Source organism: Mercenaria mercenaria, chromosome 10 (assembly GCF_021730395.1).
Source record: "Mercenaria mercenaria strain notata chromosome 10, MADL_Memer_1, whole genome shotgun sequence".
In the NCBI taxonomy this organism is placed as follows: Eukaryota; Metazoa; Mollusca; class Bivalvia; order Venerida; family Veneridae; genus Mercenaria; species Mercenaria mercenaria.
Window position 1 is genome coordinate 3438830 of NC_069370.1, and position 15612 is coordinate 3454441.

The 15612-nt window shown below is 36.1% G+C and overlaps 1 protein-coding gene across 1 annotated transcript; it reads right to left on the reverse strand.

The window, feature by feature from the left end:
• Positions 1-3457: 3457 nt before the first annotated feature.
• LOC123560544 (26S proteasome non-ATPase regulatory subunit 9-like) lies at positions 3458-15078 on the reverse strand. Its single transcript, XM_045352712.2, has 6 exons — positions 14922-15078; positions 14317-14419; positions 11354-11547; positions 9392-9493; positions 7949-8043; positions 3458-7367 (listed from the first exon to the last, which is right to left on the reverse strand). The coding sequence occupies exons 1-6, from the start codon at positions 15006-15008 to the stop codon at positions 7328-7330; spliced, it is 621 nt and encodes a 206-aa protein (XP_045208647.2). The 5' UTR covers positions 15009-15078; the 3' UTR covers positions 3458-7327.
• Positions 15079-15612: the final 534 nt, after the last annotated feature.

Genomic DNA, 15612 nt, shown 5'->3' on the forward strand with positions numbered 1-15612 from the left:
AAAAATATGGTTTCTAGAGAGGTAACAAGGTTTTTCTATTATTTGACCTACTGACCTAGTTTTCGAAGGTACATGACCCTGTTTTAAACTTTACCTAGATATCATCAAGGTGAACATTCTCACTAATTTTCATGAAGATCTCATGAAAAATATGGCCTCTAGAGCGGTCACAAGGTTTTTCTATTTTTATACCTACTGGCCTAGTTTTTGACCGCACGTGACCCGGTTTCGAAACTGACCTAGATATCATCAAGGTGAACATTCAGATCAATTTTCATGAAGATCCATTGAAAAATATGGCCTCTAGAGAGGTCAAAAGATTTAAATAATTTTAGACCTACTGACCTAGTTTTTTACCGCACATGACCCAGTTTCAAACTTGGTCTAGATATTATCAAGATGAACATTCAGACCAACTTCCATACAGATCCCATGAAAAGTATGGCCTCTAGAGAGGTCACAAGGTTTTTTTTTATTATTTGACCTACTGACCTAGTTTTTTAAGGCACGTGACCCAGTTTCAAACCTGACCTAGATGTCATCAAGGTGAACATTCTGACCAATTTTCATGAAGATCCATTCACAAGTATGGCCTCTAGAGAGGTCACAAGGTTTTTCTATTTTTAGACCTACTGACCTAGTTTTTGACCGCAGTTGACCCAGTTTCGAACTTGACCTAGATATCATCAAGGTGAACACTCAGACCAATTTTCATACAGATCCCGTGAAAAATATGGCCTTTAGAGAGGTCACAAGGTTTTTCTATTATTTGACCTACTGACCTAGTTTTTGAAGGCATGTGACCCACTTTCGAACTTGACCTAGATATCATCAAGATGAACATTCAGACCAACTTTCATACAGATCCCATGAAAAATATGGCCTCTAGACAGGTCACCAGGTTTTTCTATTCTTTGGCCTACTGACCTAGTTTTTGATGGCACGTGACCCATTTTCGAACTTGACCTAGATATCATCAAGGTGAACGTTCTGACCAATTTTCATGAAGATCTTATGAAATATATGGTTTTTCTATTTTTAGACCTACTGACCTAGTTTTTGATGGCACGTGACCCAGTTTCGAACTTGACCTAGATATCATCAAGGTGAACATTCTGACCAATTTTCATGAAGATCTTGTGAAATATATGGCCTCTAGAGAGGTCACAAGGTTTTTCTATTTTTAGACCTACTGACCTAGTTTTTGATGGCACGTGACCCAGTTTCGAACTTGACCTAGATATCATCAAGATGAACATTCTGACCAACTTTCATAAAGATCCCATGAAAAATGTGACCTCTAGAGTGGTCACAAGCAAAAGTTTATGGACGGACGGACGACGGACACCGCGCGATCACAAAAGCTCACCTTGTTAATTTGTGACAGGTGAGCTAAAAAAAATTTCAACATTAAAATTACCAGAGCTAGTTAGCTAGAAGCAGGTTTGACTACAAAATAATTATACTAGATATTTTAAAGAAAAATAAACAGTAAATAACTTCTGTTGCACAGTCATACAACAGCTTGCTTTCCAGTGCAAAGTTAGTCTCAACAGACCTTGAAGAAAAAGGGTTTTTAATGATCTTTTGAAAGCATCCAAACTTTTAGCATCTCTAATGGTAGCCGGAAGAGTATTCCAAAACTTTGGTGCAGCTGATGAAAAACTACGATCACCGTACCTCACAGTTTTGCTTTTTGGAACAACTAGTTGTTCTTTGATCTCAAATTTCTTGCTGGCTGATAGAGTTCTAGCAAGTTTTTAACATAGATCGGTGATTGGTTATGCAATGCTTTATATGTGTGAACTAGAATCTTAAAGTCCACTCTGTGAGTAACTGGTATCCAATACAGCTCTTTTAAGACCGGTGTAATGTGATCATAACGCAATATTCTCGTTACGATTTGAGCTGCAGTGTTCTGAAGTCTATTTAATGAGGACTTCGGAACACAATACATGAGTGCATTGCAATAATCAAGGCCTGAAGTGACGAGAATTTACTAGCGATTTTATAGCATCTGTGTTTAGATATTTCCTGATGTGGCTTATTTGACATAACTGTCCATATCCTGATCTACAAACAGTTAATATGTTTTTCCATGCTCATCTTGGAGTCTAGAAAAGCACCAAGATTTCTTAGACATTTAGATGGTTTAATGTTCTCTTCTCCAATTTTCACAGAAACCGATTCAATTTGTGTATAGCATCGTCTAGTGGTCTTATATCGGGATTGTTCAAATTATCCCCCAAGGGTCAAATATGGCCCTGCCCTGGGGGTCACATGGTTTATTTAGACATATTTATTGGAAAACTTTAAAATTCTTCCTGTCGAAATTCATGAAATATTGGTGCCAGAGTTATGGCCCTAGTGCCATATGATGAGGTTGTGGAACAACTATTTAAGTTTGCAGCAATCCCGTAAAAAATAGTAGAGATAATGAAAAAACACATCAAAACTTTAAAAGATTTTTTAAGTTCATATATTTCAACACAAGTTTCCAGGAGGGAACCTTCCCTACACAATTTCTGCATGCACCTCCAACCGTATGCAAATTGTATGTAAAGATGTCACATCTAGGGTAACAATATAGTTCTTCAGAGCTATGGTAAACACTCTTCACTTTGCTAATAAAACCAGAGGTGTCCCTGTTAGAAGAATCAGATTATGAGGTAATGGCTTCAAAGCAGAACCAAACTTTGCTGTTATATTTTTTTGCAACTGGAAATATTAAGACGTTCTGGATAACCCAAAGGGTAAGGTTCACTAAACTGTTCATGAACTTTAGTAAGGACAAAAAAAGCTGCATATAATCAAGATTCCACAAAAGTGTTAAATTCATTTAAAAATGTTCTTTCACTGCATACAAATGCATGTAAAAGTCTTCTATTTTGCTGGTTTTTTTTCCGCGATTTGCCTATTTCCGATTTTTTTTCGCGAGTTTGAATTTGTGAGGTTGCCTCATCGAAATCGGGATTTTCCGGTATTTATATACATGTATAAATAAAACTTAATAATATTAAGACTGAAATTTTAGTGAGACAGATGAATTCACGAGGTTCAATTGCAAAATTTCGCAAAAAAAAAAAAAAGACTTTTACAGTAATTCTTCAATAAAGGTTGAAATATTTCCATGAATTAAAACTGAAGCAACAAAGGACTTGATCTAATTATAAAATCTTGCATTGTCACATAACCAGCAGACTGGAATCGATAATTTACTTATTTCAATGCTATTCTTATACAGATTCAATGAACTCAGCAGTCTTTAACCCTTTAATACCCTTCTAATTTAAAATATTTATAATGAACTTGTCCATTTTTTAATTTGGACAGTACCATTTACTGTTAAAAGGGGTGCTTACCAAAAATATACTGACTGAATGGGAAACAGTGCAGATCATGATCTACACTGGTCGTAAAGGCAGAATCAATGGTATGGGTTAATATGCAACAAAAATTCTTTTTTTAATTTTTATTTCTTCACCATGAAACAATTTAAAATCAATGTTAACATGAAAAGAACAAGTAAGTTATATGTAAGAAAGATGCTTAACATATATGTAGATAAATTTGATTCACCCCAGTTTATCAAATAAACTGTTTTTTGCTCTATCAATAGATATATTTCCTGTCCACTCTATTGTTCGACAAATACCAGGAGATCTAATAACTTAGAAGGTGATAAAAAGGGGAATGTTTTCAACAAAAGGGCCATGATGGCCCTATATCGCTCACCTGAGTACAGTTGCTTGCTTGAACAAATTTCTTAGCTAAAGCTTTAAGATCTAGGCCTTCTGGTTTATTTTTAGCAAATTTATGAAGATTTCCCTATGCAAAATCAAGTAACCCTGGGGCTGGGTCAATTTGACCCTGGGGAGTCAAGATTTGAACAAATTTTGTAGAGGTCCACTAGGCAATGCTACATGTCAAATATCTAAACTCTAGGCCTTCTGGGTTTTTTTTTTTTAGAAAATTTTGAAGATTTTTCTATGTACAATCAAGTAACCCCATGGGGTGGAGCCAATTTGACCCCGGGGGTCATGATTTGAACAAATTTTGTAGAAGTCTACTAGGCAATGCTACATGTCAAATATCTAAGATCTAGGCCTTCTGGTTTATTTTTAGGAAAATTTTGAAGATTTTCATATATAAAATCAAGTGACCCCTGGGGCGGGGTCAATTTTGATGCCGGGGGTCATGATTTGAACAAATGTTGTAGAGGTCCACTAGGCCATGCTACATGTGAAATATCTAAGCTCTAGGCCTCCTGGTTTATTTTTAGAAATTTTTTGAAGATTTTCATATGTAAAATCAAGTGACCGCTAGGACGGGGTCAATTTTGACCCCGGGGTCATGATTTGAACAACTTAGTAGAGGTCCACTAGGCAATGCTACATGTCAAATATCTAAGTTCTAGGGCTTCTGGTTTTTGAGAAGGAGATTTTTTAAGATTTTCCTATGTAAAATCAAGTGACCCCAGCGGCGGGGCCAATTTTGACCCCGAGGGTCATGATTTAAAATTTTTTTGTAGAGGTCCACTAGGCAACGCTACATGTGAAATATCTAAGCTCTAGGCCTTCTGGTTTATTTTGAGAATTTTTTTGAAGATTTTCATATGTAAAATCAAGTGACCCCTGGGGCGGGGTCAATTTTGACCCCAGGGTCATGATATGAACAACTTCAGTAGAGGTCCACTAGGCAATGCTACATGTCAAATATCTAAGCTCCAGGGCTTATGCTTTTTGAGAAGAAGATTTTTTAAGATTTTCCTATGTACAATCAAGTAACCCCTGGGGCGGGGTCAATTTTCACCCTGGGGGCATGATTTGAACAAACTTGGTAGAGGTCCACTAGGCAATGCTTCACAACAAATATCTAAGCTCTAGGGCTTCTGGTTTTTGAGAAGAAGATTTTTTAAGATTTTCCTATGTAAAATCAAGTGACCCCTGGGGCGTGGTCAATTTTGACACCGGGGGTTATGATTTAAACAAATTTTGTAGAGGTCCACTAGGCAATGCTACATGTCAAATATCTAAGCTCTAGGCCTTCTGGTTTATTTTTAGAAATTTTTTGAAGATTTTCATATGTAAAATCAAGTGACCCCTGGGGCGGGGTCAATTTTGACCCGGAGGTCAAGATTTGAACAACTTTAGTAGAGGTCCACTAGGCAATGCTACATGTCAAATATCTAAGCTCTAGGGCTTCTGCTTTTTGAGAAGATTTTTTAAAATTTTCCTATGTAAAATCAAGTGACCCCTAGGGCGGGGTCAATTTTGACCCCGGAGTCATGATTTGAACAAACTTGGTAGAGGTCCACTAGGCAATGCTTCACACCAAATATCTAAGCTCTAGGGCTTCTGGTTTTTGAGAAGAAGATTTTTAAAGTTTTTCCTTTTGGTTGCCATGGCAACCAGAGTTCTCCATGGAATTCAATTCTTTGAACAATTTTGAAAGGGGGCCACCCAAGGATCATTCCTGTGAAGTTTGGTGTAATTCTGCCCAGTGGTTTTCAAGAAAATTTTTTACAAATTGTTGACGCACGACAGACGATGCACGACGGACATCAAGCTGTCACAATAGCTCACCTCGTTACTTTGTGACAGGTGAGCTAAAAAGAAAATTACTTCAGATTAAATAATTAATCTTAACTGCTTTGATTGGCATAAAGCACAAATACAAGACAAATATAATATAAATTATCTAATATCTTCTTTCCTATTTCTCATTAAATTATACAGCATCTAAAAACAAGAGCTATTGGAACAAGAGCATGCTCAACATTTCAAAAATGTTTACTTATACCTTATTATCAGAAGATATAAACCAGACAGTGTGAGGGATGAAAAAAAGATCTTGGGGTGAGGGATGAAAAAAAGATCTTGGGGAGTGGGGTGTGAGGCAGATGAAGACAGGGGACATCAGGGAATCTAAGAAACAATACGAGCTGAAAGTTGGTGCAAGTGATATAAAAGAATTTTAAGTAAATTTTTGTCTGTGGGGTGGTGGAGGGGAGGGGGTAGGGTTTTTAAAATAGGGATATGACATGTACCAGTACCAGGATATATGAGTTAAAGTCTAGATGGGAAGCATGCTATAAAACTTTGAAGAACACTATTGCAATATCATATGAGCTGCACCATGAGAAAACCAACATAGTGCAATTGCGACGAGCATGGATCATCTGCGCAGTCTGGTCAGCATCCATGCTGTTCGCTTTCAAAGCCTATTGCAATTAGAGAAACCCGCTAGCGAACAAGAAACCCGCTAGCGAACAGCATGGATCCTGACCAGACTGTGCGGATGTGCAAGCTGGTCAGGATCCATGCTGTACGCTAGCGGGTTTCTCTAACTGCGATAGGCTTTGAAAGCGAACAGCATGGATGCTGACCAGACTGTGCAGATGTACAGGCTGGTCTGGATCCATACTGGTCGCAAACGCACTATGTTGGTTTTCTCATGGCGCGGCTCAATTATCCCAGTGACCTTGACCTTTAAGGTACCCGACTCTAAACCAAACCATATCTACCCCTAACCAAGACCAATCCTGTCGTGAGGTTTGATGATTATAGGGGCAGTAGTAAAGAACTTAAGATAAAATGAAATAATGACACAATAAAATTTTAACTAGCACGATCACAATATCTGACCTGTGTGACCTTGACCTTTGAGGCACTTAACCCTAAACTGTCATAAGAGTGTCCCTTATGTGACGTTTGATTATAGGGGCTGTAGTTAAGAAGTCAGGGCGACTAAAACAGCTCTCCTTATTCTTCCAATAGTCAAGCTAAAAATTTCGATACACATGTATTCATGATTTAAAGCCAGATGCTTTACCTGGAAGTGTCTTAAAGCTTTACTGCATTTGAACAACTTTTTTCAACAGCTGCCACGAGCTCCTACCAAGATGCATCTTTAATATACCTCCAGATGAACATGTAGCTGGCAAATTATCCACAATTTTTTTTTTATTATATATATTTTAAATTTCCTTTCAACTAACATCTTAACTTTTCATGAAAATGGAGGCAAAGTGGAACACACAAGATCTTTACTTGATAGTTCTAGAGCTGTATACCTTCGGTACCAGATATCAACAAATACAATAATTTGTTCTTCAAGCTAACTGAAGACTAATCAACGATAAACAAGTATCAAATTTACAAAAAAAAAGATACCCCCAAAAAACATTCAATCGTAAGACTCAGATAACTTCTTTGAAATAGAACTACATTCCTCCATCCCATCCTGTGATCTATTAGAACTGGCAATAAACTTGAAGGAACTTCAATAGTCTTTCTATATAGAAGGCTGCATGTTCCTTGTCTAGCTACCGGGTCGTAGTGGACTTCACTGGCTTGATATTGCACCTTGAAATAAACCCAAGAAATATAATGGAATTATGCATAATTTCTTTGATACAAAATTAACAACCATTTTTCAACAGATCTTCACTTACCATATGTAACAGAAGTTGATTAACCTAAACCGTTTTCATGTATTCTGTCACTGTATTGACCTTTCATAATAAATAACTGACATCTTTTCCAAATGATTTTTTTTTTAAGTAAAGTAGAAATTACTCCTAATATACTGTCTCCGAGATAATGATTAAACAAGAAATAAGCAAGTTTCAAGAAATTAACAGCGAGATTATAACCAGAAAGCTCTTTATTGCAGGGTTTTTGATGACACTGGTCTAATTTTCTGCTATATCATAAAATAGTTTAGAAATAAGCATATAAAACTGACATAAATGTTGGATAACTTTTCTTGCCTACAGTTTATCTTATTGCACGTTTTCAAAAATATTGTAAAATATACGTCATGCAGACATCGTATGTCACTATGTACACATGTAGCTTGTCTTTTCCTTAGAGCAAAAAATAAGGTGATCTCCTACCCGGACATCCTTGTCTATCACCACTAGGTAGGCTAGAAATATACATACCCTAATAATCCTTTATCAGGCTTCCATCTTGTTGGTGTGATGGACAACTTTATTTCAGCCATACTGTCCCTTACCACAGCTACAGGTAGAGATTTCTGGAAGAACAAAAACAGTATTTCCTCTCATTCTCTAGGGAGCTTGAACTGACCAAAACATATGAATACTGGTAAGTCATCTAGAACATATATAACTGAACTACTTTTGAAAAATAGTAACCTTGCACAAGAACATTCACCAATTTGTATATTTCAGCCATATCCCTGCACCTTCCATCTTTAAAGAGAATTCCTATAGTTTTTTTCCTTTCATAGAATTTTTTTAAATTCACATATATGATAGGAAAATTTGTGCTAAAAACAATGAACAAATAAAAACAATAGGTCACCAGGCTTGTTTTTGTGAAAAATTGTTTTGAACATACCCACTGTTGCTGAAACTTCCAGCGATTTTTCAACATTTTCATAATTTTCTGCTTTTTTATAAATACCAACCAAAATATACATCCAGGCAGCACAATACGTTTTTTTCATTTTACAGATTTTATTATATACTTATTTGATATCATAGTCATATTTGTAATACTCTATCCTTACAATAATGGGTACAAATGAAAAAAACTATTGTTTCATATTTACTTTTGTGAACTTTTTTCAATGAAAAATACCCATAGTGAAGAATTTTTTTTTTAATTTTGAAAAAACTCTTTCATAGAATTTTTTCTTTTTCTTCTTGTGTATAGATAATTGTATTGTGAGCATAAAAATGGCTAAAAATGTATGAGTCACCAGGCTAAATTTTATGTTAAGACCGCTAGAATACAACACCTGTTCGGACGGAAATGGCGCGAACCTGGCCAAATTGATTACATGTATGTCTGCTAAAAGTTAAAAAAAAGTTTTAAAAATTCTTAATTCTTTCTATAATTGAATACTAAATAATCTGAAAGGTGATATTGTCTTATCAGTACTAAGTCAATTATCTTACATTATATGAACAACACTGTCTTTGTACTAAAATGCGATGTGTAAACACAACCACAAAAATAGCAAGATACCTGTCAGGCATGATACTTGTCAATACAACATAAACCAGTATCAACATCTGATTACTGATATAATTTATCAAAAATGTTATTTCATTCAAAATTCCTCATATTTAAGATTGTCTGTAACATGTTTCAACAAATGTTGACTTCAGTTCAGTTTTCCATAGAAAGTGTCGGCTGTGCAGAAAGATGCGCATAAAAAACTATAGGAATTCCCTTTAATGTACTTGAGGAAGGGATATAGATAACCTTAAAACTTCAACTTTTTCAGCATCAATGATTTTTGTTAAAGGAGTTTGTCAGATGCTGATTATTTTGGTGACAAAAGACATCATATTGTATTATCTATTTATAACCAAAAAGCAGCAAATAGACCAGGAAATACTTGGTATATTTACATCAATACTATGTTGTACAACAGTGGCTATATTCTGTAATCCTTGGAAATTGTCAGCTGTTAAAGAACCAAACTGTACCACCGAATCTCCCACCCTCAGACCCTGTAATAGAAATATATGTAGAGAAGTACAAAATTTATGTACAGAAGTACAAAATATTTGTACAGAAGTACAAAATATATGTAGAGAAGTACAAAATATATGTACATAAACACAAAATATATGTAAAGAAACACAAAATATATGTACAGAAGTATAAAATATATGTACAGAAGCACACAATATATGTACAGAAACACAAAATATATGTCCAGAAGTATAAAATATATGTACAGAAACACAAAATATACGTACAGAAGTATAAAATATATGTACAGAAGTACAAAATATATGTACAGAAGTACAAAATATATGTACAGAAGTACAAAATATATGTACAGAAGTATAAGTATAAAATATATGTACAGAAACACAAAATATATGTACGGAAGCACAAAATATATGTACAGAGGTATAAAAAGATAGATGCTCTTCATCTGAAACAGACAGAAAGATTCTCAGACTTTTCTCATAGTGAGCTGTAAATTTTTATGTTTTAAATGGTTTAAAAATCAGGTTAACACTAACACGACTTTTTTTAGAGCTGTATGTAAAAGGCATATGCATCACAGGAAAGCCTGTTGGAGGTAACCAGGTGTGTAATTTTCAGGCTTGAGTATGCTGTGACCTTGGCCTTTGACCTTATTACACCAAAAACAATAGTGGTCATATACTGTCAATAGAGAATCATGAAAGTTTTATTCATTTTTATTCCCAAGGTCAATGTGACCTTGACCTTTGAAGTCCTGTTCCAAAATAATAGAGGTCAGTTACTGACCATGGACAATACGGTATAAAGTTTGATAGACTTATGCCAAGGCATTCTACAGCAATTGATCAAAAACCATTTTCAACCACAAGGTCACTATTTTCATCCCCCTTCAAAATAACAAAGGACCATCTACTGACCACAGGGAATCCTATGAAATTCGACAAACCTAGGCCAAAGCATGTTTTTGTAATTGATAAGGAAGTATTCTAGTCTCAAGATCACTGTGACCGTGACCTTTGAGTTTGACATGATGACCTTGAAAGCAAGGGTGGCATCCAATGAAGTATCACCACTGCAAGCACTAGCATTCTTAAGTTTCTTACTTGAAACAGTCTAGAGACTCGAGATCACTATGACACTGACCTTCAACCTACTTCCCCCCTCACCCAACTCCCCCAAAATAGGGGTCATCTATTGAGCAAATGCAGTCGCCATATAAAGTTTGACCACTCTGGGCCAAAGTGTTCTCTAGTTATTAATCAGAAACCATTTTCTGTCTCAAGGTCACTGTTACCTTGACATTAGACCAACTGATCCTTAAGTTTATTGGGATCATCTATTGACCATACAGATTCCTACAAACTTTGGCCACTAAAAGTCCTAAATGATATAAGATATTATGATAGGGAACCAACAAAAACTTGAAACAATATTCCTATTACCACACTCCGAGTCCTTCTATCTGATGTGGTTAATATGATTACTTAAGAATATTTAACCTTTACCCTGCTAAATTTCTAAAATGGACTGGTCAATCATTCAATTTGGGCAGTACCACTTGTTTATCAAAGGTGTGTTCACTGAAAATTTACTGACTTAATAGCAAACAGTGCAAACCATGATCAGCCTGCACGGACATGCAGGCTGATCTTGATTTGCACTGGTCCCAAAGGCAGACTCACTTGCCATTAGAAGGCTAAAGGATAAAGAGAAATCTAAGAAATAATCATGTCACAAGGAAATTGTGCATCAAATATTATTTTTCCATGTGTCTCAAGTAAATAAATAGGAAAAGGAAAATGCACAATGCAATAGAATACTTCTACATATTTACAGACAAACATTGAAGAAAAATATCTGCTATGACTTACGGCCATTTCTGCAGGTGAACCTTCATCAACACTCATCACAGTTCCTATCGGTTCCCTGACAACAAATTTTTTAACTTCCTGTGTGCTGTCTGGTTCTTGTGTTGTGCCCTGTGATGCCAGTCTTGCCTCAGCATGAATCTTGTACAGTTCTTCTTCAATTTCCTCCATCAATGCTGTGTGATCGTTTTGTAAACCTGAAAAAGACAATTCCGTAAATCAGACACTAATCATTTTGCAAACCTTACCACAAGTTATCACTTCGGAAACCTGAAAGTAGTGACCACTCTGCAAACCTGAAAGTGATCATTCTGCAAACCTGAAATAGATCACTCTAAAAACCTTTTAAAGAGCACTCTACAAACATGTAAATGATCACTCTGCAAACCTGTAAGTGATCATTCTGCAAACTCGAAAGTGATCACTCTGCAAACCTGAAAGTGATCACTCTGCAAACCTGAAAGTGATCACTCTGCAAACCAGGAAGTGATCATTCTGCAAACCTGAAATTGATCACTCTACAAAACTTTTAAAGATCACTCTACAAACATGTAAGTGATCTTTCTGCAAACCAGAAAATGACATCTTTCTGCAAATCATATAGTGATCATTCTGCAGACATGTAAGAAATCACACTGCATACCTGTAAGTGATCACTCTGCAAACCTGAAATAGATCACTCTAAAATCTTTGAAAGATCACTCTAAAACCTTTGAAAGATCACTCTACAAACATGTAAGTGATCATTCTTCAAACCTGTAAGTGATCACTCTGAAAACTTGAGTGATCATTCTACAAACCTGAAAGTGATCATTCTACAAACCTGAAAGTGATCATACTGCAAACCTGAAAGCGATCATACTACAAACCTGAAAGCGATCATACTACAAACCCAAACCTGAAAGTGATCATACTACAAACCTGAAAGTGATCATACTGCAAACCTGAAAGCGATCATACTACAAACCTGAAAGCGATCATACTACAAACCCAAACCTGAAAGTGATCATACTACAAACCTGAAAGTGATCATTCTGTAAACATGGAAGTGATCATTTCTAGAATCTGAAAGTGATCACTCTGTGAACCTGGAAGTGATCACTCTGCAGACATGTAAGAGTACATGCGTGGATCCTGCCATTTTTTTTTATCGCAGGGTGGGGGGTTCTTAAAGGTAAAATTCTTTGTTTCTTTGAGATACCGGTAATTAACATAAATATGAATTATGTCGGGGGCGTACATAGCAGAAGCCACAATTTGAATGCAGTCCTAATGTTCCCTTTTCAAAGAACCATTTTCTTTCCTTCTTCTCTCTTTTTTTTTAAAGATTTTCTGGGGGTGGAGTGGGGGGGGGGGGGGTCATGAAATGATTACTCTGCAAACCTGAAATTGAACACCCTGAAAACTTGAGAGTGATCATTCTACAAACCTGAAAGTGATCATTCTGTAAACATGGAAGTGACCATTTCTCAAATCTTAAAGTTATCACTCTTTGAACCTGGAAGTGACCACTCAACAAACCTAAAAGTGTCATCATTTTGTAAACCTAGAAACTGTTTTCAGTCTAAGGGTCATTTTGACTATGACCATTGATCTATTTTAACCAAGAACAATAGAGGATGTTTACTGACCATAGACAATCATCACCTAAATAGGACCACTGCTGAGGAAACAGATTTTCAGTCTGAAAGTCATTGTGACCTTGACCTATGACCGTCAAAACAAAGAGAGGACATCAAGTTACCAAAGGCAGGCAGAACTGATATGAGGATAAGAAACAGTGCAATGATTATGTACAAGTATCATAACTTATCCTCCATACTGACTGACTGCTGTTGTTCATTAGGGTAGTACACTTTTATAAATACAGTAAGCTTAAAGACAAATAAATTGTTCAGAAATGGGCATGTACTTACGCATTATGCTTCTTAGCAAACTATCACCATAAAGCTAAAACAAAAGCACCAGCTGTGGGTGCCATCACTTGTCTGCAAGTGCTGGACAATTTGTAAGAAAAGACTTAAAGTTAAGACTTCTTAGTACAAAAAGGGTCATAATTATGGCAAAATGCTTATCAGAGTTATGGTATTTGGCCTACATAGTCCCCTAAAGTAGATAAACAAGGGTGCAAAGTTTCAAAGCTGTAGTTCTGATAGGTTTTGAGAAAAGGTGGGTCTAAACAAAAATTTTAACCAAGAAACTCAAATTTTTTAAGTATAAGAAGGGCCATAATTCTATCAAAATGCATACCAGAGTTATGGTTCTTGGCCTACATAGTCCCCTAATGACGATAAAATAAGGGGGATAGTCTAACCAATTTCCAAGTCCAATTCAGCCAAAATAGTTAACAGAGTTATGAATTCTTGCCTACAGATGGAAATTATGATGATAAGTAAGTGTTCAAAGTTTAAAAGCCACATGTCAAATAGTTTACACAAAAGATGAACTGGTACGAAAAACTTAACCAAGTTTCAAAGCCACATGTCAAATAGTTTTGACAAAACGTGGAGTTATACAAAAACTGAACCAATTTCCAAGTCCAAACAGGGACATAATTCAGCCAAAATCCTTTACTGAGTTATTTACTGCTGTACTGCTGCCTAAAACTTGACAAGGTGATGTTACACAAGAGTTGATAGTTTCAAAGCTTTATCCTTGATTGAGTTATGTACTGCTGCCTAAAACTGGACATGGTGATGGTACACAAGAGTTGAAAATTTCAAAGCTTTGTCTCAAAAGGTTTTGTCAAAATGTGGACTGGTATGAAAAACTTAACCAAGGTGTGATGCTGGCGCCGTGGCGAGTAGGATAGCTGTACTTATTCTTTGAATAGTTAAGCTAAAAACTACAAATTTGCTCATTATTCATATAGGATAGCTTTCCATATACTTCATATAGTCAAGCTAACAATATACCCCTTTTCAACCAACAAAGGCATAATCTACATGTAATTACGTAATACCTACAAATGATCTTCTGCCTTGCATGTCTAACTGAATATATATCAATATCTGCTCGAGGAAACCCTTCTGTATCTATTAATGGTCCATCCATTCCAATTGACTTTTGCTGCAAAATAGTGTAATAAAAACATTCATTAATTGATTAAATTCCATTGGTCTAAAGTCAAGTCTGGACGTCAGCCTACAGTTTAGTGTTAAGTGGTAACCTAGATCAAAGAGCTATAAAAATAAATAGATCAAACTCTTCAATAAGATAAGGGCTGATAACGCGGTGCCAGGCGCTTATGACAGATCATCTCCTGTTGCCATTCTGTGTATTTTATACTTCTTTGCCTAGATGCAACTATCATTTTCAACTGCTCATTTGTCAGTCCAACTAATAGCTTTATTTGTGTCAGTCAGAATATACAGAAAAAAGCAAGCAAAGTAATCAAATAATTATAACTTAAAAGATCAGTTGTAAACCAAACAAGGACAACAATAAAAATGTTTATCCGGTGTCTTTCTGTCCGACTACTAGCACAAATACACTTCTTAATTATCTTTATTTGAATGTAGCAGCATCTTTGGAAAATTTTCCCAGATCATTGAATTTCTACAAATAATACCGAATCAAGGACTTCATGTAGTGCCTTTATTTCCGCTTCCAGATCGTCCCTTTTTGAAATCAGCTGTCTCATCTTCTCAGATGCCATTGTTGTTGTTGTACCTGATGTTCGGCTTAGGACCACTAAATTAAATGTCCGCGGTATATTGCTGCAAATACAGAATGACTATCATAACGAAGCTATAACATTTTTACAATCGTGTAAGACTGCTTAACAAACAGCGCACAAAAGTTCTTTCACGTGAATCATCTAGGACGATGATTCAATGATGTAAGTAGGAAAGCATAATAATACACATTACAGAGTGGACGCAGTGGTCCAGTGGTAACACTGTTTGACTAAGAAACCGGGGGTCGTGAGTTTGAGCCCCTGCTCCTCCAACTAAAAATTACTAACATTGGGTTAGAGTCCTGTGTATAGGTGCTTTACACCATCAAACAAGCTATTAAACTCATTGAGGAGTCTCCAGAGACCTGCCCCAACGTGGTTATCTTCACGATGCTATGTCAGTTCTCCAAGCACTGGAAAATTCCAAACGAACATCCATCTCCAGGGCACTGTTCAGCCTATGCAAAGCAAGAGTTGTGTCCTTACAATGGATACCTGCAAACTGTGGTGTACCTGGAAATGAGAATGCAGACAGATTAGCCAAGCTTGGAGCCACGGATAACCAGCCATAAAATGCCATTAC